The sequence below is a fragment of the Aedes albopictus genome, chromosome 2, assembly GCF_035046485.1.
Source record: "Aedes albopictus strain Foshan chromosome 2, AalbF5, whole genome shotgun sequence".
Taxonomy (NCBI): domain Eukaryota; kingdom Metazoa; phylum Arthropoda; class Insecta; order Diptera; family Culicidae; genus Aedes; species Aedes albopictus.
In genome coordinates, this window is record NC_085137.1 from 356668009 (window position 1) to 356693062 (window position 25054).

The following is a 25054-nucleotide window of genomic DNA, read 5'->3' on the forward strand; positions in this document are numbered from 1 at the left end:
ATTGTGCAACTGTCATTGGTTCGGGTCAATCACGGAGTAGCAAACATAGATATGTGCAGTCAGTCTAAGCTAAGCTACTTCGAACACCATCTTCAGCCAAAGGTTGTACAGACTGAACGAAACTTGACATTAGACAAGGGACACAGGGAGCATGCACCAGTGGATACGGAGAATAAACTATTCTCACGAAAACTTCCATCGCCCAGAGCAGGAATCGAACCCTCACCCCACAACATGGTGCGATTAGAAGCTCGGTCACCCAAACCACACAACTACGAGGCTCCACGACAGTAACAATCATTACCACACACCAAACAGTAAAAACAAAACAATCATTGTCAGAATGATTCACATATTTGCGTAATTCACAAAGATTTACCAAAACGTGTTAAGTTCAACCAAATTCATTTTCATTCAAACACATATATGCAAAACAAATGTGTAAAATTGTTTGCTAGAATCCTACAGCTCCTTCAAATAACAGTTATTTATCCAACGCAAATAGTGTGGAAATATGATTAGCGTGCACGATAAAAAAAAATCGGCACGCTCTATACAAGGGAAAATCCCTTGACTATTCAATATCCCGATCGATATAATCAGAAATGCTTTTTCTTTGAGTTCACAATGCTGTCAGTGTTGACTTGAGAATCGAAACAAACCCACCGGAGAAATAAACTGAACATCACTTCGATTTGCACTAAGGTACAAAGCAGCAGTGCTGCAATTTTTCGACAGGCCTTTACGATAGCGATATTTTGCTTTTTTCATTTTCTCCGTTTTGGTTTTCCTGTCAATATTGCTTTCCGATCAGCAACACGGGAGCGATATGAAATAGGTACTCACACTCGCATGCAGCGTGCTGAAAGCGAGAGCTGACAGGGCTAAATTTCCATTCAATTTTCTGTAGTTGAGTGTTTCCACCGTTTCCACCCGTTGTAGCGTATAGGGCACTCACTCTCACAAGCCACCGCTTGAGACGAATGGCCTTTCAGCATGAGTAGTGTGTGGATGATTGGGAATTGATCTTGTTGGGTCGCTCACGAATGGAGCTCTCGGACTCTGTCAGTTCTCACATCGAAGAACTGAAAACGACCTCCGCAGTCATTCATTTTCGGCTGAAAAACAGGCACTGAGACTGATATTTTGCAGGACTGCAAAGCAGTACGACTCAAAGTGAAAAGCTGATGATTTGATTATGACTTCTTTAGGCATGAAAGTAAATGACACATTCTACCGTGAAGTTACTTGTTTTGAAATCCAAACATTGTCAACTACGAATTGAAGTGAAGTTCCATTTACATTGAAAAGGCATTGGATGTTCTTTTCTAAATGATATCACAGCGTAACAAAAATTAACTTTTAGTCTGTCTTAAGAGCAAACTTAAGGACATAGTTGCAGAGGTTACAAAATGGCAGCGAGTATGGCTGCCACTCTTTGCCTCATACCTCCATCCCCTCATCATAGTCAACGAGTAGCACGGAAGTTGCCGAACAAACTCTCAAAATTATAATTGCTTACCTTCTCAAAATGCACTCAGGTTTCTACTTGTGGTAGACAACTATATTTTCCGTCCTTTAGAAAGTACTGTTTTTCACTTTTCACAATATTTTCATAGTTTTATGCAAAAATGTATCACACACTGCACTTTCTTTCTTCGACAAGTGCGTCCCCCATATTTTAAAATCACTTTTTAACAGTCTTCCAAGCAACACAGCACTGTAATAAGTTGATCGATTATTGAAAATTTTCCACACTATCGACTGACCTACCGTTTATCACGAAAAACCTACGCATTTTCCACTTTCGTGGTCGAAAACCCGAATCAATTTGAATCGCGGTTTGCTAGAACGGAAAAGCGTACCGTTGAACTGAGTGGTGTTGTTCAACGTATGGTAAAATTGATTAAACCGCAGTTAAAGTTTATCACGAAAAACGTGGCTGTGATTTTGTCAATCATATTAACTATTTTCAATATCATACTGCCAATATAATTTCAATTGATAACAGATCAATCGTTCGCTGTTTATGCGTTAAAATTACACCAACTAATGTCACCCCATAACAGGGTAGTTGTCTACGGTCAGAGAGAAAAAGTACGTGAAAAGAGAGGAGAGAGTTGTCAACAAAAACGTAAATAAAGCGGTGCACAATGGGATACATGGTGAAAATATTGAGCAAAGTATGAATTTATTTAAATTTAAAAATGTTTTACAAGAACAAATTGTATCGGTAAGCATGTTTAATAAATCATATGTGTGCCAAAATTCAATGGTTCAACTACTATGTTTATTTAACTCATTTTGAAAGATTTTTGCTGGTTTTTTTGACCAAGTCACACTGCACAGTGCGCCGTCTGATTTGTTTGTTTTGAGTGGGTGGTTGAGAGGGTGATAAGAGCGGGAGTCAAGTTTATTGTTATGATCTCAAGCAACCTTCACCTTAAGTGTCTCTGACAGATTTTGGGCCGCTGAATCCGATTCCGGGCTCAGATTTGCTCCAGCACGTCACAATTTTGAGATATACCTCAATTTATAGGGCAAAATATGCGATTTTGGGATTTTTGACTGCAAACCATTAAGCAGGGAGATATTTTTTTAACCAATCAAAGGGAAAATTAGTTAATAAACATCTAAATTAACGACTTATGCACAATATTTCATTTTACCAAATCGAATATGATAGTTTTGAGCGATTTATGATAGGTACGATATTTCCCATGCAATTCACCCTCCAAAAGTTGCATGCAAGTTTATATGCTGACATTAAATGCTTAAATCTATCAAATTTGATTTGGTAAAACGAAATATTTTGCAAGAGTCGTTAATTTAGATGTTATTTGACCAATTAACTTTTGATTGGTTAAAAAATATATTTCCATGCTTAATGGCTTGCAGTCAAAAAAGCCCAAAATCACATATTTTGCCCTATAAATTTAGGTTGTAACTGCTTGTGACGTCCACACGTCTGTGCAGTGGACGTCCGTACGCCCTTAACTAGCTCACCGTTGTGATTGATCTCAGGGTCGGCTCTTACCTGCTCAGGGGATTCACTGCCACATTCCTGAAGGGGACGGGACACCAAGGACAACGCAATTGCATGCATGAAAGGACTTCAGAACGCAGTTAATTAATAGACATCAAGTACATTTTACTTATTTATTTTCTTCTTATGGGTTAGTGGTTAAGGTTAGTTATTCGTTGCGGCCGTTTGATGAGTTGGGGCCCATGGGACATGCGCATTTTGGACTTTGACAACGACTGACATACCTTTGGAGCTGGGGAAATCGTTGACATGGCGGCAGGGCACTCGGGGCCCGCCGGGGTTTTGATGACTTGGCCTTTCTAGCGACCCGTCGGGATGGCTTGGGTGATCTCCGGTAGGCACGACTGGTGCTGAGCCGGCAGGGCACTCGCTGGCCCGCCGAGGCTGGCGGGGTTGGCCTTCCTAGCGTCTCGTCGGGTGGCTTGGTTGGTCTCCGGTAGGCACGACTGGTGCTGAGCCGGCAGGGCACTCGCTGGCCCGCCGAGGCTAGCGGGGTTGGCCTTCCTAGCGTCTCGTCGGGTGGCTTGGGGGGGTCTCCGGTAGGTGGTGCGCCGGCAGGGTACTCGTAGACCCGCCGAGGGCTTGATGGGTTGCCTTCCTAGTGACCCACAGGGATAGCTTGGGTGGTCTCCGGTAGGCACAACTGGTGCTGAGCCGGCAGGGCACTCGCTGGCCCGCCGAGGCTTTGATCAATTCGCTCAACGTCGAATCAGCGTTGGGTTATGATGCCTGCTCGGGTGGTTGATTGGCCGCCCGGCAGTAATGGAGGCTCCACGTGGAGTGGAGAGATGGGCGTCACGGTATTGTTCGGACAAATGTTCGAATCCCGCTATGGGCAGCGTGTCATCGAGGTATATGGTTCTGATTTTGGACCGGCTTCTCCGGGGGTTTCTGCTTGGGAAGTTGATTGGCCGCCCAGCAGTAATGGAGCGCCCCACGTGGAGTGGCCGAATTGGCGATTCGGTAGGTACGGAATCGACGCCCGTTTCGCGAGGTAACCCGCCGCTCTTCGGTGGTGGTATTCTGCGGCTTCCTACTATGGGCACTCGGGAAAACTGTCTTCACTGTCCTGGCTGCGGGTGTCTCCTGGGCAGGCCAGTCCCACGTGGCTTTTCGGAGCTTTTTTCCAGGTCTCTTAATGGGTGAACTATCCTCTTTGACGGACTCTACTCGACTGCCTCCTTTTGTCTTCCTCGATTCCTTTCTCCTCTTCGTACTCCTTTTCTTCCTTTTTCCATCCTTTCCATTCGCCCCAACTTGGGTTGCCAGATACGTCTTTCGCCAAACGTGGCGAATTGCAGGGTTGGGTTAGTACATACACGATAATGGCAGAATAGACAGGTAATCGTGCAATTACCCACCTATTCTGCATTTTGGGTACTACATGCGAAGTCTCACATCTGTCGATTGTCGGGTAAGTGTATTAATATTGCCTTTGCAAGTGCGTCGTTGGTTCACATTGTTATCGCATGCGGTAACAAGGTATAGCTCAAAATTATGGCAGACAATTAAAAGTTCCATAATAAATACAAATTTTCCCATAAATAATTTGAAATGTCCCAGTGAAGAAATAGGGGTGTAAGCAGTGATAAATAACAAATGTTCCATAAACAAATAAAAAAATGCATAAATAAATCAAAAGTTTTCATAAATAATTGATTTTTGAGGAATTAAAAACGTCAAAAATGCAATGAATAAATCAACTGTTGCAATAAAAAAAGCCATTTTTCCCACCAAATAACTTCGAATTTTCCATAAATAAATCCGATTTTTCCATAATAAATTTGAAAATTCACAATAAAAAATATCGAAAAAGCAATGGAAAATTCAAAAAATGCAATAAAAAATGACGAAATTACCCATGAAAAACAAATGCAGGAAAGTATGAGACAGTGAAATGCTGAATCGCACTTATATGACTGAAACGACTGGAAAGGCTGCGTAACTATGAATGCAATTTATGGGCCGTTTACATATTTGCTAATTCTACGCGACAGTTCATTTTCGAGCAGTATTGGCGTCAATTTAGCGCAATGTGAACACTTTTTAGCAGACAATAAAATTAACATGATAAAATCAGAAGCTTCTGAATTCGGTGCTAAAACTAGTGGACAATAATGACGATATTAGATTGTCCGACACAATTAGCATCATGTAAACGGTCTGCTAGACGAATTGTCAGCTAATTATGCCATCATGCCAATTTTATTGGCAGATAGGGAAGTGTTTACATTACGATAGTTTGGTACCAACACAGTCGGACAATTTATTGTCCCAGATTTAGCAGCTAAATTTTTAGCGGCAATGTAAACGATACTAGCGTGGAATAAATTGTCCGACAGAATATTGTCACGCATTATTATCACATATGTAAACGGGCCATTACCGAGCTATTGCTTGCTGTCCGAATTCGCTATCGCTCGTCGGACTTAAAAAAGGGATAAAATCTGCATTATACCGGGCAAATTCTTGGATCTGTAGTTTACCTAGAACCGAATCGATGCAGTTGCGGTGCATCGGATATCGGAAACTTCGGCGGCCTTCTGCCGCCTCAGTTCCTCAATGCTCCATGTGGCTTCGCCGCATGGTCTACGTAGTTTTTTTTGCTCAAAATGCATTTACGTTAATTGCTCGTTTTTTGACATTTATTGATAATTTATTTTTTTGTTTATTGCACTTTTTCAATTATTTATTGCTTTTTCGATATTTTTTTATTGTGAATTTTCTAATTTATTATGGGAACATCGAATTTATTTATGGAAAATTCGAAGTTTTTTGGTGGAAAGATTGGCTTTTTTATTGCAACAATTGAATTATTAATTGCATTTTTGACGTTTTTAATTGCTCAAAAATCAATTATTTTGGAAACTTTTGATTTGTTTATGCATTTTCTTATTTGTTTATGGAAATTTCGTTATTTATGACTGCTTACACCCCTGTTTCTTCACTGGGACTTTTGGAATTATTTATGAAGAATGATCACTTTCTTATGAGTCGTTTATATTTTAGCCCAAAATTATGATGTGCTGGAGCAAATCTGAGCCCGGATTCGGATTCAGCGGCCCAAAATCTGTCAGAGACACATAAGTTTGTTCTTGAGACAAAAAAAAATGTTCCGCTGTGTATTTAATTGGTATCGAACTGATTGAACAGTAGTGCCAATCAATTCATAACAGCGTGCAGATTTTTTACCATGTGTGAAGCACGAGCTGTCTTTCCCCGCCAACCATGTAGAAGATGACTGACTTAACAACAGTCACCAACAGTTATTGGTTGGAACGCACATGTGAGATAGTAACTAAATGAAAAGGCCATCTGTTCACGGCCACGTGGAGATTTTTGGCGGCCATGTTTTTACACAAGCTGCTGAGTCAAACTTGAACGTCTTTCTGCCCCTGAAGGTACACTGAAAGAATTTGAGGAAAAAATAAAGCAAAATCTCTGACGGAATCACAAGAAAAAACAGCATGAATCTTGAAAAGAACCCACGGAGAATGTTCAGGATGAATTGCTGAAATATTTTGGAAAAATGTTCGGAGTAATTCCTGATTGAGGTTGAAATGGCTGACAGCTTCAAAAGAGATATCTCTGGGTGAATAACCCCTAAAGGAACGAAAGGAGTAATCCTCGAAAGAATCGTTCAATAAACCACAAAAGATGTTTGAAAGAATCCCTTGAAGAGCTTGAGCTTGAGCTTGATTGACCGCCCGCAGTTGCTACTCCAGTATCGCCAGATCAGCTACACTCACACAAGGAACCAATGAGATAGCTGCTTGGGACTAACAGGCATCTTCAGTGTGTGAGCGTTGGTGGTCTTGTATTTTTAGGCGACAATGGCGCCTGCTGCGTCAGGTTGCAGGTCAATGGGGAAGGGGAGGGAAGTGATGATTGCAATCGCTTGCCCACATCAGGCCGTTGAATCCTCTGCGCCTGCACAAGGTCATGCGGATGTTGGTGGGAAATGTTTATTTTTGGCACATGGATCATGCATTGGTGCAAGGCAATGAGAGTATATTACAGGTGGGGAAGAAGAAGAGATGGCTATGTATTAGTAAGCAAAGAAAAATGTAAACACAAATAGTGACGTCACTATTTAACACGCGTTCTTATGGGAGCTCGTTTTGCATGTAGTAGTGAGATGTTTTGCACCAAACACGGATCTCACGCACACAAAGTACCTTCTTCCCCACCTCTATTAGACTCTCATTGGGTGCAAGGGTGCCAGGCGTAAAGCAATAGATTGTGTGAAGATTACTGTGAAGCGGCACAGTCCGCTTGGTTGCATAACTTGTAGGCGTTATATGATAGATTGACACTGTGCTGTGATGAAAGTAGGAAGGAAGGGAAACGGCTTTTTTTTTCAATCCGTTTCTGGTTCTAGCGATCGCTACGAACATACGAAAATACATGAGATGTATATGTAGGAGAGAGAGAGTGTGAGAGAGAAAGTAGATAGAAAGATACAAAGTAGGAGGAAAGGGACGAGCCAGGGATTGAACCCAGGACCTTCTACATATGAATCAGAGGCGGTAGTCACTAGACCACCCAGCTCGTCTTGTTTGAAAGCATCCCTTGTAGAATCTCAAAAGTGGTCTACAGAGGAATCCAGAATGAATTAAGGAACATCTGGAAAAATCTTTGGAGAAATCCTTGCAAGAAGGCAGAGATAATTCTAGAAAATACCCTGGATGATTTCCGAGAGGAATCAGTTTAGGAATTTTCAAAAGAATCCCTGGAAGATTCCTGGGTGGAATCTTACAAAAAAAACCTACGATGAACCCAGGATAGAATCTCGGGAGAAAACCAGGCAGGAATATGTGGACTAGTGTATGTGTGTATGTATGGCATGTTGACGACAAATAAATAAATAAATATTTTTTTTTTTGTATGGTCTAAAAATATGCACTTACAAGTAGGCCTTAGCAAGGGTCTTACACAATTTAGTGCTAAGCAGTTTTAGTGTGTTGTTTCTAACAGTGTCTGAATAATGGAGACGCATGGTCACCTGAATCACACACTTTCATATTGCCGAAGGGTTGGCTAATGAAAAATTTTCGAAATTTTATATACTAGATTCATTTGTTCCATTTATTATTTCTCCATACTTCTAACTTTTTATCCACTTTCTCCAAGTGTGCAATGTACACGAAAACAAAGTACCGGTGGGATTTCGGAGAGCCAGATTGAGAGAAAGTACGAACAGCCCGCGAGTAACAATAGCGTTGAGCAATCCGACGCATGCGTTCCTTCCCTCTCTGGCCCGCTTGTTTCCCATCCCGCCCATCACAAGCAAGCATCAACAAAACAACAGCAAATCCACTGGTGTATCCTTTATCAACTCCCGCACTCTCGTCGTCGTCGTTTGTGCCCGAGAAGACCTCCCGCACTTGGATGGCATTCGGTTGGTCGGTCGGTCGATCGGTCGGTTGGTATATGCTTCTGCAGCGACTGCAAATAGCAGGTGGGTGTGGGACGGTTCAAGCATCAACCCGCAAAGCCTGAATCTATGAGCAGGTTATTGTCACACAAGAGGGCTGTGACCCAAGAAAATAACCCTTTTATGTGTCTTCTGAGTGGCATCACACACAATGCCCACTACTCGTCTCCATCATCCGGATTGTGGCCGTAGGAATTGGTCCCCGCCTTGGCCAGCAGGCAAGGCTACACAGTACACATCCACACCTGATGCCTCCAAACAACGCCACGCGCGGCTGTTTGCTTTCGATTGCTGTCTATCGCAATCAAATCTCGTTCTCTGTCACATTGCCAGAGGGTGGTGAGACCATTTCCAGACCTTCCTTGGGTGGGATGCCTGTTGTAGGATGCCGCTGCTGCTGTCCGGACAATAGCAACGCAACAAAGCCCCGAAGGCAACGAGACGGATTTTCCACAAGTGAATATGAAGTTCACACAATGCGAACGCTGGCTATACTGTTGCTTTGGCTGGCTGAATTTGGGAAATGTGTTGACAGGGCCGGTGCTACTGTCCATACACGATATTTAGACATAGCCCATGTAGCCGAAGCCATGAAAGTCCAGATATTCAACAAGATCATGTTGAGAGTGCCTGGATTTCGATGTTCGGTACGATCAAACATCACTTCACGCGAAGTGGAGTGATTGAAAATTGCGCTGGAATATTATGACTGTTCCGATGGATGCTAGTAGACTTTGCTTGACAATCAATTCAAAATTTTCTCGCAAATTCCTCTGATGATTTCTCTCGAAAATCTTCCCACGATTTCTTTTTGAAATCCTGAAGGTTTGTTAGACTTTCCTTCAAGATTTGTTCAAGAGTTTCTCACAAGCTCCATCCAGGGGTTTTCCCTGATTAGCCCTCAGAGTTCGTTCTTTCCTAAACTTCTGCAAGTTGTTCCTGGGATGCTTACCAAAGTTATTTCGGGGAGTTTTTGCGGGGTTTCTGCAAGAACACTTCCTGGAATTTCTCCGAGTGGTTCGTGGGGGATTTCTTCCAAAGACAATTTCTTCGTGGTTCTTCGGAAAAACTTTTCAACAGTTTCTATCGGGATTGTTGCGATACTTCTGTTTTCTGTACCACTTTTTCCAGGGATTTCTCCCAAAGTATTTTCCGGGGTTTGAAGGGGAGAAGCGAATGGGCGATCTAGGAGGTCTTAAAAGGAAGCAGTTCAGGGTTGCAGAGATGATTTTACATGGGTTTCGGGAAGGGAGAAATTTCAGAGAGTTCGAAACTGGTTTAGGTGGGTTCCATGTGAATTGTAGGGGCGTTTAAGAGGGTTTTACGAGTTTTGGAGGGTCTCCAGGGAGTCCCAGAGGTGTTCCAAATGTCTCAGATGGTTTCAAGGGGGTTTCAGAGACGTTTGAGGGTGTCTTAGAGGTGGGTTTTCGTTCGGGATTTTCAGGGGCTTTTTGGGAGTTTTCAGAAAGTCTCAGGAGAACGCAGAGGGGTTTCAGGGGTGTTTCAGGGAGATTTTGGGGGATTTTAGAAGCGTTTCATGGAGTTTCAGGAGCGTTACACGGGATCTCAGGGCAGCTTAGGGGAATTTTAGAGGTTTTTGGATTTTTGGTTCAGGGGGTTTCTGGAGTTATTATGGAAGTTCCAGGGGATTTCGATGGGTTTAATGGTTTCTCGGAGGCGTTTCAGGGGCTCATTCAGGGTCATTTCAGGTATTTCCGGTGATTTAGGGGATCGCAAGGGGATTAAGGATGGTTACAGCGTGTCAACGTTTAAACGTTTTAGAGAGTTACCACTCTGAAAGGGTTTTGATCAAACCCATGAAACCCCGTGAAATCCCCCAAGAATTTTACTGAAGTGCACATAAAAGTCGCAGAAGTTTCAATTTAAGCCGTCGTCCCTGGAGCTCTCCGTCCGTTCATGCTCTCCTGTAACCCTTAATCTCCCTTGGTGCCATCTAAAACCCCCAGATACAAAATATTTGCTCGAGGGCTAAGTTCTCTTAGAGCGCTGTTATAGTTACGCAAGAAAAATACACGTGTGCGTGTGCGAAGCCGCAAATCAGAATATCAAAAACGGTGAATCCTTTGGACGCAAAAACAAAATTTTAACACTAATACCTATAAAAATCACTATCATTACATCCGGGTATAAAAATTTAAAAATGTCTAGGATTAGTTCTCACAAACTCTGACATACATCCTCAGACCAACACTGGAAGGGATTTTGTAAGACAAGTTCCAAGAAAAAAATCGAAGGAAATATCAAGTGGAACTCAAAAGAAATGAATTTATCACGCATTTTCTCAAAAATAATTAACAAAAAAAAGGGTTCAAAGACTCAAACTTTGAAGAACTTTTTCGTTCCAGAGAACAAAGGATTTTTTGCGTTATTCAATAGTTGATTTCGACATCTTTCGAACGGAAGCAAAATATTTACCTATAATAAGTTTAACGCAACGATCATTGTCAAAAACATAAAAAGTTCAATACAGGTCGGCCTCGATTAGCCGGGGATTTAAAAAAAAATCATCTCGGAAATTCAAAATACTCAAATAACTAAGCCATTCTTTTATTTTTGTTCTAATTTAGCTTTTTGTGTTAGGGATTGAAGGAAATCCTGGAGCAATACCAGGATCGAATAATCCCTATGAAGAATGCCTAGAAAGAACTCCTTGTTGATTCTCAAAGCACTTCTGAAGATATTCCACAAGTAAATTCAGAAGAAGCTTCTGTACGATTCCCAAAAAAAAAATTCCGAATTTTTTCCGGGTTCCTCCTGAAGGCTCCCAGAAGAACTTTAGGAGGAATTTCTAAAAACAATTCAGGAGGAAGTAAAGGCTATGGATCGCCAATTCGGAGACGGCGGGTTCAATTCCTGTTCCGGTCGAAAAAATTTTCTCGACTCCCTGGGCATAGTGTATCATTGTTCTTGCCGCACAATGTACAATGTACCAATTGGGTGACTTTGATTTTTTTTGTTTTGTTTTTTTTTTGTTGAAAGAAATTAAATTGTACCTAGTTTTCAGGGAAAAAACGTTGAAAAGGCCAGATTCTGTAGAGAGTATCCCGTTTCTATATTTTTTGTCAGAAATTTAATAAATATACATACAACAGAATAGAGATGTATTTTTTTTGTTTTTGAGTTGATTTGTTGGAAATAGAGAGTTATATTTTCAGAAACTGAAGCTCACCTGAGTATCCCTGACACTTCTTGAAACGCCCCTGAACTCTCCCTCTAAGATTCCCCCAAAGTTCAGAACTTGTGAAGCCTCCTAATATCCTTCTGAAATCTCTCTGAAACCAATCTGACAGCCATCTGAAACACACTGGAACAACTTGAACGTTTCTGAAACGACCTGAAATGGAGCTCTCCTGAAAACTCCCCGAAGACCCCTTCTGAAACCTCCAGAAGCTTTTCTGAAACGCTTCGAAACGACTCTGAAATTTCCCATTTCCAGAAATTCCTGAACAGCTGAAGACGACGAACCACTAGGTTGCTCTCGGTCATCTGAACAACTATGCGAAGACTTCATTATTCAAAAAATATATATACCGATATACGATAACTGACAAGCCATGATTGCTTCTACTAGCGAGTATTTCATTGGCGTGGCCAGCTTTTTCTTATTTTTCACTCATTCTCCTTTTTTATTCCTGTTCGGGTTTGTCACTGCGACCAGTTTTTAGATCTATTGTGACATTACCCGTATCCTTAGTGTAGTGCATGTCGCATTACTCTATTGCAATTGAGGGGCAATAAAGTATCGATTTTGATACAGTTTTTGTTTTGTTTTCTTAGAAAACAAAACAAGAGCACTGATAACCATGCATCGGAAACCTAGCATCACCCTTGTTTCACTGCTAAATTCTCCCTAATGAAATTTCTTGCGGTATTTTAATGGAAACTATTCTAAAAATTTTAACGGAAATTAGTGTTGAGTTTCCAATGAAATGTATGACTTCATGTTTGACCAAATTTTCTATATTTTCAACAGAAACCCCGGGAGAACTTGATACCGTTTTCAGCAAGTTTTTTGTGCTAAACTATTTCAAATGTCACAAGATCTAAAGTATTCGCAAGGAATCCGTGGATTTTGACAGATTTTTTTTCATAAATTACATAATCAATTCAGGAAATCTGACTACTAGAACTTTTTTCAAAACTCAACCCCAGATGAGATTCGAAACATTCCAATTTTTCAACAAACTGTGAGGAATGTTCTTGCCTGGAGAATTAAACAAAAATATTCAGCATATATGTACCCAAGTAACCAAAAGTTCCGCTTCCTATGACAAAATGCACTTTCAAGTTCCACAAAGTTCAGAAAAAGTTCCGAACGGAACTTTCTAGCTGCTTAAGAGGCTAACAATGAGCCTTACAGGAACTTCGCACATAAGTTTCAGCAAGGCTCATTGTTAGCCTCTTAAGCAGCCAGAAAGTTCCATTCGAAGCTTCATCTGAACTTCATTGAACTTGAAAGCTGCTTAAGATTCTACTCGGAATTTTGTTGGAATTTTCTAGTTCCTTGAAGTTCATTTCAGTAGCTTGATGTTCTACGGATTTGTTTTTGTCATTTTAGCAAAAATATCCTTATAAGAAAATTATCATAGACACCTGTAAATGAAAAAAAAATTGCCGCCGGTAGTCGCTGTGTTAGAGCCCTACACTCCACCCCGACACCACAATTGAGGGGGTTAGAAGCAAAGGGGTGTAAGTGACAAAAAGTTCCAGAAAGCTTGAGATCTGAATATTTTTTTGATATGCACAGCTGAAAATCGACAAAATGGTCACTTACACCCCCTTGATTCTGGGCCCCTTAATTGTGATAAAGTGCAAAGCGCATAAAATCTGACTTGAATCAATCCTCTGTCGACATCTAGGTGTGCACACTTGTACAGTAGCGAAGATAACTTATCCATATAATGTATCTGTAGCAGCGCAGCGGTATGACGGCAGCTTATCACGCAGGAGGTCCCGGTTCAAATCTACATAGGATTGCCAGATGCATAAGTAAATAAGTATGTTAAGTAAGTATGAGAATGTTTCTAATACAAGCAACAACAAGTTGTGATGAATCTGAAAACTACATTTTTGTTTTCATATTCATTTTAAGGAAGTTCCGTCAGAAGCTGCTTAGAGGTCTATCAGACTTCCTTATGTGAACTTTCAAGTTCCAAAATTACCATAAAATTAAGCTGCTTAGAAGGCTAAAGAGCAACCTTCAACAAGCTGCTTAGCTTATGAAGTACCCTCTTATCTGAAATTTTGGTTACTTGGGTAGGCACTTTTAGACTTTGTATTATACAATATATTGTATTTCATTCATTGTGAAGTTCAGGCGAACATGTTTTCAGAATTTTGCGGTAAAATATTTTGAGCTAATGTACAGAACTAACTAATTCAAATGCAAAACATTAAAAATTGAAGAAGTTCAAAAATTCATAAGGAGTTGGATAACTAGCTTTCGAATAAGAGCCAAAACATATTACATACCTTTTGCTAGTAGTCATTAAAAGATTTTATGATACAACACTACCAAGAAATTTTTATTGCACATTTTTTCCAGTTACACATGTTTGTCAGTAAAGTGAAATTGTGTGGGAACTGTTAAAATGTGGAGGCCAGGGGCCATTTAGTTTCATTTTTTCGCCCCAAATAGGCCGGCCCTGGCCCCAGAGGTAAACGACAAGCGTGTGTACATCGCTTTCTCTACTACTCTGCCAACCACCAGTTCACAACAAGCCTGCCATGCCACCGAAGAGCCGAAGCATGCAGCATAAATTCCGATGAATATCAACAGGATATGCGGTGCAAATACAGAAATAGCAGCCAGCAAACAATGAGCGAAATCAGGCTCACACTCGCACGTACATACCGTACTGGTTCGTGTTCTGGACCGCTTTTGGTACAAGAATCGTCTCAAAGAACTCCAAAGAGCACAATTTTCAATTTTTCGTAATTATTAGCGAGACGCTCCAGCTGGGACTGTTTCTTCTTCTTTATGGCTCTACGTCCCTACTGGGACTTGGCCTGCCTCGCTTCAACTTAGTGTTCTTTGAGCACTTCCACAGTTATTAATTGAAGGGCTTTCTTTGCCTGCCATTGCATGAATTTGTATATTGTGAGGCAAGTACAATGATACACTATGCCCAGGGAGTCGAGAATATTTTCCCGACTGGAACGGGAATCGAACCCGCCGTCTCCGGATTGGCGATCCATAGCCTTAACCACCAGGCTTACTGGAGACCCACACCAGCTAGGACAGATTCAACTTTTCTATGCAATTAACATGTTTAGCTTGTATTGTTCGGCATATTTTTTAACACGATTTATACGCATATGTAACATTTTTGTATGGGTTGTAGCGCTTCGATAAAATTTTTGAAGTATTCTATGGTTTCAAAATCGTAAAATATACAGGTAAATTAATAACTCTGGAAATTTAAAAAAAAAACAAAATTGTGTTCAATTAAAATGTATATGAATGGCAATCTTGCAAAAATAACGTTATAAAACAAATTCTAAACTAAGAATCCAAAGTTTCGACCCCAACGGTCCCGTACACACGTTCTTGGCTCTACCACCTGCTTCTCATGGGTCGCTCCATTTTGTTTGCTCATAAAATAGCAAACTAAATGAGCCTGATGCTGGAATGTCGGTCGGTAGATACACCAACTATGACGACGGTGATTTCCCGATGAATATTGTACCACAGTGGCAGTTTTAATGACACAAAAACGTTACCTCACATTCTAGGCATGTACAGTACAGTACAGAGAGCTCCAATTTGCATTGTCGGTGTGTGTTGTTTGACGGAAAACGCCAGCTCCGACGTCTGCGGCTAACAAGTTGTGAGATAAAACGATTTCTATGTTATGTGTCACTGTTGATAAAATAGAGTCGAGCTTGGGTTTTTTTTTTTCTTTGCTGGGTGCGGGTGCTTCCGAAATGCCAAAATGATGGCTCGGTTGTGAGGAGAAAGTTCGGATCAGTGCTGTGGAGAGACGGAAGCTTTTTGCCAAATTGCTTGAATTGCTCGTCAGGGAAAACTTACCTATTCAAACTTGTTTGTTCGCTATTGTGGGTCGTAATAATATATGTGTAAGGGCCGCGTTTCAGAAGTAATAAAATATAAGTAGTATGATGGGTAAAGCTGGATATAACATAAAAATACAAGTTGCTGTCAGTGTCCTGATGCAGTCAAGCACACTCAAATTTGCCACGCATTTCAGGCAGAAACATATTTTCAATAGTAGACGAGTTTACTTTACATGACATGACGTTTCATCCTAGCTACGATATTTCATAGAATTAGAAATGTTGTGCTTGGTTGTGTAAAAGTTTTAAACTATTTCTCGGATATACCACGGTTTCATGTACATTTGATGAATGTTCATTAGAGTGGATCAACGTTGTATGGACAAACTTTGAATTTGATCTTATCAATTCGGAACAAAGCTTTTTCAATCTGTATTAGAGTCCAAAGCAACTGTGCAAAATTTGGGAGCTATTGGTTGCGAAAATTGCTAAAATTTAAAAAAAAAACTTTTTTTAAACGGTTCATAAATGACTTATATTCATCTATGCTAACTTATAGCAATATAGGGGGGGTGGGAGTAAGACGGACATGTTTAGGAAACAGTCTATTTTGACAGTGTAAAAAATGCGATAATTAAAATTTTATCTCCATACTGTTTACTTCAAATAAGGTACTTTACAGTCTGCAAGCCGATTTTGCAATAAAATTTGATTTTCCATGACTTTTGAGATAATTAAAAAATGATCTCCAAATGTATGATTATCAACGGTGTGGGTAAGACGGACCGGTAGGGTGGGTAAGATGGACACGTTTGGAAAATTAGCTAATAAGCCATTAATTGTGTTAAATGATGTTTATGGCCGTTTATATTCGGTAGATCAATCATTGTAGAATCTAAATTTGGCTTTGAATCTCTTAGCGAAACGTGTTTTTGCAAATTAAAATCTATTTTGTAAATTGGAAACCTCCATACACTATTAAACGCCTAACAGTATGCAATGCTCGGTTAATTTTACGAAGTTCAAACTATTCCAACAACAAAACATCTAATATAATGAATTTTTAAACAAAAAATCAATATGAAATGCTTTACACAGCTCCACAATCATATTTGTACTCCATAGATTTCAATCTGTGAACAATGTGTGGGTTTTAATGTGTTTCTCAAGGCACTATCAAAGTAACCCCAACACTGTCCGTCTTACCCACCCTCAAGGCGGACCGTCTTACCCCCACACAACGCAAAATATTAATTCCACCACCGTTATCCATAATCCATGAAATTTACCTGAATTTCGTTGTGTATAGCACGGAACAGTTTAAAACAGCTGGGAAACTCAAAATAAAATGCGAAAACTTTGCAATTTAATGTTTAAAAAGCTTATTTATTGCCGCCAAAAAATTAGATCCCATCACAAAAGCGTGTAGCCAGGTGAACAATTGTTTATTTTTTGCACTTTTGACATATGTATTCTCTCATGGAATGGTTCAATAATCTTCAACTGATAATAAGATAGAGTTAATCGTAAAAGAAAGCCAAATTTCAGCTCTTAAGTGACTGAACTAGTCGGTGGTCTGTCTTACCCACCCGGTCCGTCTTACCCCCACCCCCCCCCCCCCCCCCCCTATGCGTATAATGCTATTACTGGGCAATTCTCGCTGAGACCGGCCCACTATTTACACCTTGTCTTTAAAAATGGTTAAGGTAGCGTTTTTCTGAAAGTCCTCGCTATAAAAATAAGGAAAACGCATTTGGTTACTCAAATTGATGGACCCCCCGTTAGTTAGAGCCATAAGATTTTTTGCAGACCCCACGATTTTGGTCAAATGGTGGCTCATTTAGACCGTTATAACTCGGAAGTTTCTCAGAAAACCACCTCAAAACGAAATGTTGTTGAAACGAGGAAAGATAGAGCTACTATTTACAATAATAAAATGTTTGGTCGGCCATATTGATTTTCGTCGCCATCTTGGATTTTTATACCAAAACATTTTTCTCACCATGATGGCAACCACCGATTTTCAAAATGTTTGCAACAATTGAAAGCTGAGACATTTTTACATAACATATCAAAAAATAGAGATGTCTTTTTTTTCCTATCAAAAGTTATCTGCAGTTTTGTAAATTAAGCCAAATGCGTTTTCCTTACTTTTTTAGCGAGAACTTTCAGAAAATCGCCACCTTAAACATTTTTGAAGACAAGGTGTAAATAGTGGGCCGGTCTCAGCTAGAGTTACCCACTACTATACGTGAGAAATAGTAAATATTCTGTCAGTTACATTTAAAACCCAAATGATAAAATATGTGGAACCATTTAATCGCTCTTTCACATCCATCTCCGATCGTCTGGGAGCAATTTCTTGAATAAAACATTCTAACGATCCTCGTTGAAATTGCACTGACAGTCAGTATGTAGTACCATCTCGCAATGCCAGAGCAAAAGGTGAATGGAAATTTACCGTGAAAGAAACAAAAAAAAAAGAACTCGAAACAGAATCTCTCGACCGAGCAGCTTACATTTGCTAGCGAATCACGTAGCGAAACTTTTATCAAGACATCTGCTTCTTGCAAGGGAAAGTTGCCGTTGCCACTGTCGGTCCACTGCTGGCGGAATTTCATTCACCGACCACAGTTGGCAGTGAAATGTGCAGGACCTGCCACTACCAGTCACCACCTAGTGCCACTCCTCCCATTCAAGAAGTGGCATCATCAATGAACAGACGAAAAAAAGATATACTAGGTGACACAAATGCATACCCGCTGCTGCCGGCTGATGGCCCCAACTGGTCCTACTAGGTACTACGTCGTACTACGAATTTGATTTTATCTTGTCTTGTCCGTTTGATCACTCCCCCGTCTTCGGAAGGAAACGGTCGGCGGTCCTGTTAGCAACGACGACGAAGACGACGACGACGACGATGCGACGGTTGAGATGTTTTCAGTTTTGGAAAGCGAAGTTCTGGCAGCTGCGTTTCAATTTATGACAATGAAGATCAAAATCGGTAAATTTATTTTTCAACATTTGTTAGCTCGAAGTTTGCTGGAAACAATTTAACTTTCCAGTTCGTTTTCTTGTGAAACGGGGGTGGAAGGATAATTTTTATCATTTGTCTTCTGCTTGCGTTGAGCGAATTGTGGTTCGTGCTTCAGAGAAGACTATTTTTGATTAATCAAACTAGATATTTAACAAATGTTGATTAAAGTTAAGCATTTAACCCGCCAAGTCTTGAAAATAAGATGCAAGTCTTGAAAAGTGCAAATTCGAGATTGGAGGACCTTTTGGGTTGGAATGTCGATTTAAAATGTCCTCGTCAGAGAGCAGCATCGTGGTTAGCAGTTCATTGTATTTCGTTCTGTATACGAAAATATCCGAAAACAAGTTTGTTTATGTTCCAAAAAAGTATTGGAATCAGAAAAATAAAGTGAAGGATGTATTTGGACAATATCTTAACATTTGTTAAGTTTAAGTCACGAACTCTGTAAAATATCAAAAAAAATTAAAATATTCATGTGAAAGATGTATTGTACTTTGAGTAGTATTAAATAAAAATTAAAAAAAAACCTAGTAAGGTAACAAAGTCCAAAATGCCAAGATGGGGCAAAATGACCCAACTCATAAAATCATTCCTGAATGTGATTTGATCATTACTATAGGTGAATGTGTGGGATATATGTGCATACAACATTCTTCTACATCTAGAAGCTAGCCCGCCAAACCCACGGAAAATCTTTTGATTTCTCAATGAAAATTGACAATTTCCGGTTTTTTGTGCTTGCAATTAAGGTTTTCTGATGATTTTATTACCAGCCAAGTATTCCCAAGGAGATTGATGGAAGCGCATGGTTGTTCATGTTCACGCTTTCCATTCAAATAGATGACCATCGTTTAGCGGGAGGGAGTTGACACTCCATGTATTGAGTATATGAAAAAAGTGGGACAGACGGGGAACAAGAGTCGAAAATGCTCGAAAAATGATTTGAATTTTTGAATGTTTTCATGAAGTGGCATCCTTCCCCATAGCAAATAGCCTTTTTGCACCACTTCCATTTTACGAAATAGTTTTTAAAGTCGCTGAACATCGATGAAAATGTATTAGTATCGTGAATATTTCTGCTGAAGTATCAAGCAAATATTGTCTAGATGCTGTTACCGCTTTGAAAGCCTAACAAATTAGGCTATTGAAAACGATGAAAGTTTGAAAATAGCATCTTACCCGACTTTCCCTTAAGATGTTGGGGTCAATATGATCAGACAGGTACGCTGAACGTGCACAACGCCATCCTAGATAAGTGAAGATCAAAATACCTCTAATGGTTTCGGCTTGCAGTCACAGAAATAAGCGTTGATTATTTTAATTCATCGCCGACGTTTCGATTCTCGGGTTTGGATCTTCCTCAGGGCTTCCAGAAGATCCAAACCCGAGGATCGAAACGTCGGCGATGAATTAAAATAATCAACGCTTATTTCTGTGACTGCAAGCCGAAACCATTAGAAGTTCCACCAAAATCAGTCATCCTATCAACAGATCAAAACACCTCAAGGATATTCTTCTTCTTCTTCCTCTTTTTCTTCTTCTTCTACTTCTTCTTCTTCTTCTTCTTCTTCTTCTTCTTCTTCTTCTTCTTCTTCTTCTTCTTCTTCTTCTACACGCAGAAAAAATAAATTGTAAACCTAATTAATTCACTCAAATCAATCAATTTTTCAGTTTACTATAGCGACTAACTGGTTTCTAGTTTACCCAAAGCGAACTGTCCCATTGTTTGATAATATAAATATTTTCATTTGACGAAAGTTTTTAAAGATTGGTAGGGTATGTTGGCCATCAGTAATCGTACGCTCCCATATTCATCCTATTCGAAAACAAGCGATCACGGCACCGATTGATTCCGTTCTTTTTATTGTCATGGGTGCTCACTTCTAACAAAAACACAAAAATAAGAAACAAAACAAACAACGCTTCAATCCTTTGTTTTCCGTAGGATGCTTAATAAGGGAACCAATATCCTAGAACAAATAGAGATTTGGTAGTTTCAACATAAAATAATGGATTGTTTTAAACGACTGCACTTTTGCCACTATCAAAGCCGAATTGTGATTCTTCTTCATCTTCATCTTCATCTTCATCTTCATCTTCATCTTCATCTTCATCTTCATCTTCATCTTCATCTTCATCTTCATCTTCATCTTCATCTTCATCTTCATCTTCATCTACATCTACATCTTCATCTTCATCTTCATCTTCATCTTCATCTTCATCTTCATCTTCATCTTCATCTTCATCTTTATCTTTATCTTCATCTTCATCTTTATCTTTATCTTCATCTTCATCTTCATCTTCATCTTCATCTTCATCTTCATCTTCATCTTCATCTTCATCTTCATCTTCATCTTCATCTTCATCTTCATCTTCATCTTCATCTTCATCTTCATCTTCATCTTCATCTTCATCTTCATCTTCATCTTCATCTTCATCTTCATCTTCATCTTCATCTTCATCTTCATCTTCATCTTCATCTTCATCTTCATCTTCATCTTCATCTTCATCTTCATCTTCATCTTCATCTTCATCTTCATCTTCATCTTCATCTTCATCTTCATCTTCATCTTCATCTTCATCTTCATCTTCATCTTCATCTTCATCTTCATCTTCATCTTCATCTTCATCTTCATCTTCATCTTCATCTTCATCTTCATCTTCATCTTCATCTTCATCTTCATCTTCATCTTCATCTTCATCTTCATCTTCATCTTCATCTTCATCTTCATCTTCATCTTCATCTTCATCTTCATCTTCATCTTCATCTTCATCTTCATCTTCATCTTCATCTTCATCTTCATCTTCATCTTCATCTTCATCTTCATCTTCATCTTCATCTTCATCTTCATCTTCATCTTCATCTTCATCTTCATCTTCATCTTCATCTTCATCTTCATCTTCATCTTCATCTTCATCTTCATCTTCATCTTCATCTTCATCTTCATCTTCATCTTCATCTTCATCTTCATCTTCATCTTCATCTTCATCTTCATCTTCATCTTCATCTTCATCTTCATCTTCATCTTCATCTTCATCTTCATCTTCATCTTCATCTTCATCTTCATCTTCATCTTCATCTTCATCTTCATCTTCATCTTCATCTTCATCTTCATCTTCATCTTCATCTTCATCTTCATCTTCATCTTCATCTTCATCTTCATCTTCATCTTCATCTTCATCTTCATCTTCATCTTCATCTTCATCTTCATCTTCATCTTCATCTTCATCTTCATCTTCATCTTCATCTTCATCTTCATCTTCATCTTCATCTTCATCTTCATCTTCATCTTCATCTTCATCTTCATCTTCATCTTCATCTTCATCTTCATCTTCATCTTCATCTTCATCTTCATCTTCATCTTCATCTTCATCTTCATCTTCATCTTCATCTTCATCTTCATCTTCATCTTCATCTTCATCTTCATCTTCATCTTCATCTTCATCTTCATCTTCATCTTCATCTTCATCTTCATCTTCATCTTCATCTTCATCTTCATCTTCATCTTCATCTTCATCTTCATCTTCATCTTCATCTTCATCTTCATCTTCATCTTCATCTTCATCTTCATCTTCATCTTCATCTTCATCTTCATCTTCATCTTCATCTTCATCTTCATCTTCATCTTCATCTTCATCTTCATCTTCATCTTCATCTTCATCTTCATCTTCATCATCTTCATCTTCATCTTCATCTTCATCTTCATCTTCATCTTCATCTTCATCTTCATCTTCATCTTCATCTTCATCTTCATCTTCATCTTCATCTTCATCTTCATCTTCATCTTCATCTTCATCTTCATCTTCATCTTCATCTTCATCTTCATCTTCATCTTCATCTTCATCTTCATCTTCATCTTCATCTTCATCTTCATCTTCATCTTCATCTTCATCTTCATCTTCATCTTCATCTTCATCTTCATCTTCATCTTCATCTTCATCTTCATCTTCATCTTCATCTTCATCTTCATCTTCATCTTCATCTTCATCTTCATCTTCATCTTCATCTTCATCTTCATCTTCATCTTCATCTTCATCTTCATCTTCATCTTCATCTTCATCTTCATCTTCATCTTCATCTTCATCTTCATCTTCATCTTCATCTTCATCTTCATCTTCATCTTCATCTTCATCTTCATCTTCATCTTCATCTTCATCTTCTTCATCTTCATCTTCATCTTCATCTTCATCTTCATCTTCATCTTCATCTTCATCTTCATCTTCATCTTCATCTTCATCTTCATCTTCATCTTCATCTTCATCTTCATCTTCATCTTCATCTTCATCTTCATCTTCATCTTCATCTTCATCTTCATCTTCATCTTCATCTTCATCTTCATCTTCATCTTCATCTTCATCTTCATCTTCATCTTCATCTTCATCTTCATCTTCATCTTCATCTTCATCTTCATCTTCATCTTCATCTTCATCTTCATCTTCATCTTCATCTTCATCTTCATCTTCATCTTCATCTTCATCTTCATCTTCATCTTCATCTTCATCTTCATCTTCATCTTCATCTTCATCTTCATCTTCATCTTCATCTTCATCTTCATCTTCATCTTCATCTTCATCTTCATCTTCATCTTCATCTTCATCTTCATCTTCATCTTCATCTTCATCTTCATCTTCATCTTCATCTTCATCTTCATCTTCATCTTCATCTTCATCTTCATCTTCATCTTCATCTTCATCTTCATCTTCATCTTCATCTTCATCTTCATCTTCATCTTCATCTTCATCTTCATCTTCATCTTCATCTTCATCTTCATCTTCATCTTCATCTTCATCTTCATCTTCATCTTCATCTTCATCTTCATCTTCATCTTCATCTTCATCTTCATCTTCATCTTCATCTTCATCTTCATCTTCATCTTCATCTTCATCTTCATCTTCATCTTCATCTTCATCTTCATCTTCATCTTCATCTTCATCTTCATCTTCATCTTCATCTTCATCTTCATCTTCATCTTCATCTTCATCTTCATCTTCATCTTCATCTTCATCTTCATCTTCATCTTCATCTTCATCTTCATCTTCATCTTCTTCATCTTCATCTTCATCTTCATCTTCATCTTCATCTTCATCTTCATCTTCATCTTCATCTTCATCTTCATCTTCATCTTCATCTTCATCTTCATCTTCATCTTCATCTTCATCTTCATCTTCATCTTCATCTTCATCTTCATCTTCATCTTCATCTTCATCTTCATCTTCATCTTCATCTTCATCTTCATCTTCATCTTCATCTTCATCTTCATCTTCATCTTCATCTTCATCTTCATCTTCATCTTCATCTTCATCTTCATCTTCATCTTCATCTTCATCTTCATCTTCATCTTCATCTTCATCTTCATCTTCATCTTCATCTTCATCTTCATCTTCATCTCATCTTCATCTTCATCTTCATCTTCATCTTCATCTTCATCTTCATCTTCATCTTCATCTTCATCTTCATCTCATCATCTTCATCTTCATCTTCATCTTCATCTTCATCTTCATCTTCATCTTCATCTTCATCTTCATCTTCATCTTCATCTTCATCTTCATCTTCATCTTCATCTTCATCTTCATCTTCATCTTCATCTTCATCTTCATCTTCATCTTCATCTTCATCTTCATCTTCATCTTCATCTTCATCTTCATCTTCATCTTCATCTTCATCTTCATCTTCATCTTCATCTTCATCTTCATCTTCATCTTCATCTTCATCTTCATCTTCATCTTCATCTTCATCTTCATCTTCATCTTCATCTTCATCTTCATCTTCATCTTCATCTTCATCTTCATCTTCTTCATCTTCATCTTCATCTTCATCTTCATCTTCATCTTCATCTTCTTCATCTTCATCTTCATCTTCATCTTCATCTTCATCTTCATCTTCATCTTCATCTTCATCTTCATCTTCATCTTCATCTTCATCTTCATCTTCATCTTCATCTTCATCTTCATCTTCATCTTCATCTTCATCTTCATCTTCATCTTCATCTTCATCTTCATCTTCATCTTCATCTTCATCTTCATCTTCATCTTCATCTTCATCTTCATCTTCATCTTCATCTTCATCTTCATCTTCATCTTCATCTTCATCTTCATCTTCATCTTCATCTTCATCTTCATCTTCATCTTCATCTTCATCTTCATCTTCATCTTCATCTTCATCTTCATCTTCATCTTCATCTTCATCTTCATCTTCATCTTCATCTTCATCTTCATCTTCATCTTCATCTTCATCTTCATCTTCATCTTCATCTTCATCTTCACTGCAACTTTTCGATTTTTTTTGTTGTTTCGAAAGTTTTGAATTATTTGGTGTTTTATCAGAAAAATAATCTAATCGTTATCATTTTTTTCCGTGTTAAGAATTTTAAGTCAAAAATTTTCCATAGCTCATTATCAGGGATGGGACCATTCATTTGCAAAGAGGAATGTTACTTGATACTATCTCAGTTCAGAAGCATTCTATCAAAAAACTGTGTATGGATGAATTGAACCT

At 38.9% G+C, this 25054-nt stretch overlaps 2 protein-coding genes across 2 annotated transcripts in view; one reads left to right on the forward strand and one right to left on the reverse strand.

Annotated features, from left to right (window-relative positions):
• LOC109407440 (band 7 protein AGAP004871) overlaps positions 1-25054 on the reverse strand; it is a 501977-nt gene that overhangs the window by 415342 nt on the left and 61581 nt on the right. The gene's annotated exons all lie outside the window — the stretch shown is intronic.
• LOC134287236 (uncharacterized protein DDB_G0271670-like) lies at positions 22232-23335 on the forward strand (the record flags this gene model as incomplete). The annotated part of the gene is made up of 1 exon (XM_062848910.1): positions 22232-23335. A coding segment is annotated over one exon (1104 nt), but the record flags the coding sequence as incomplete, so codon positions are not given.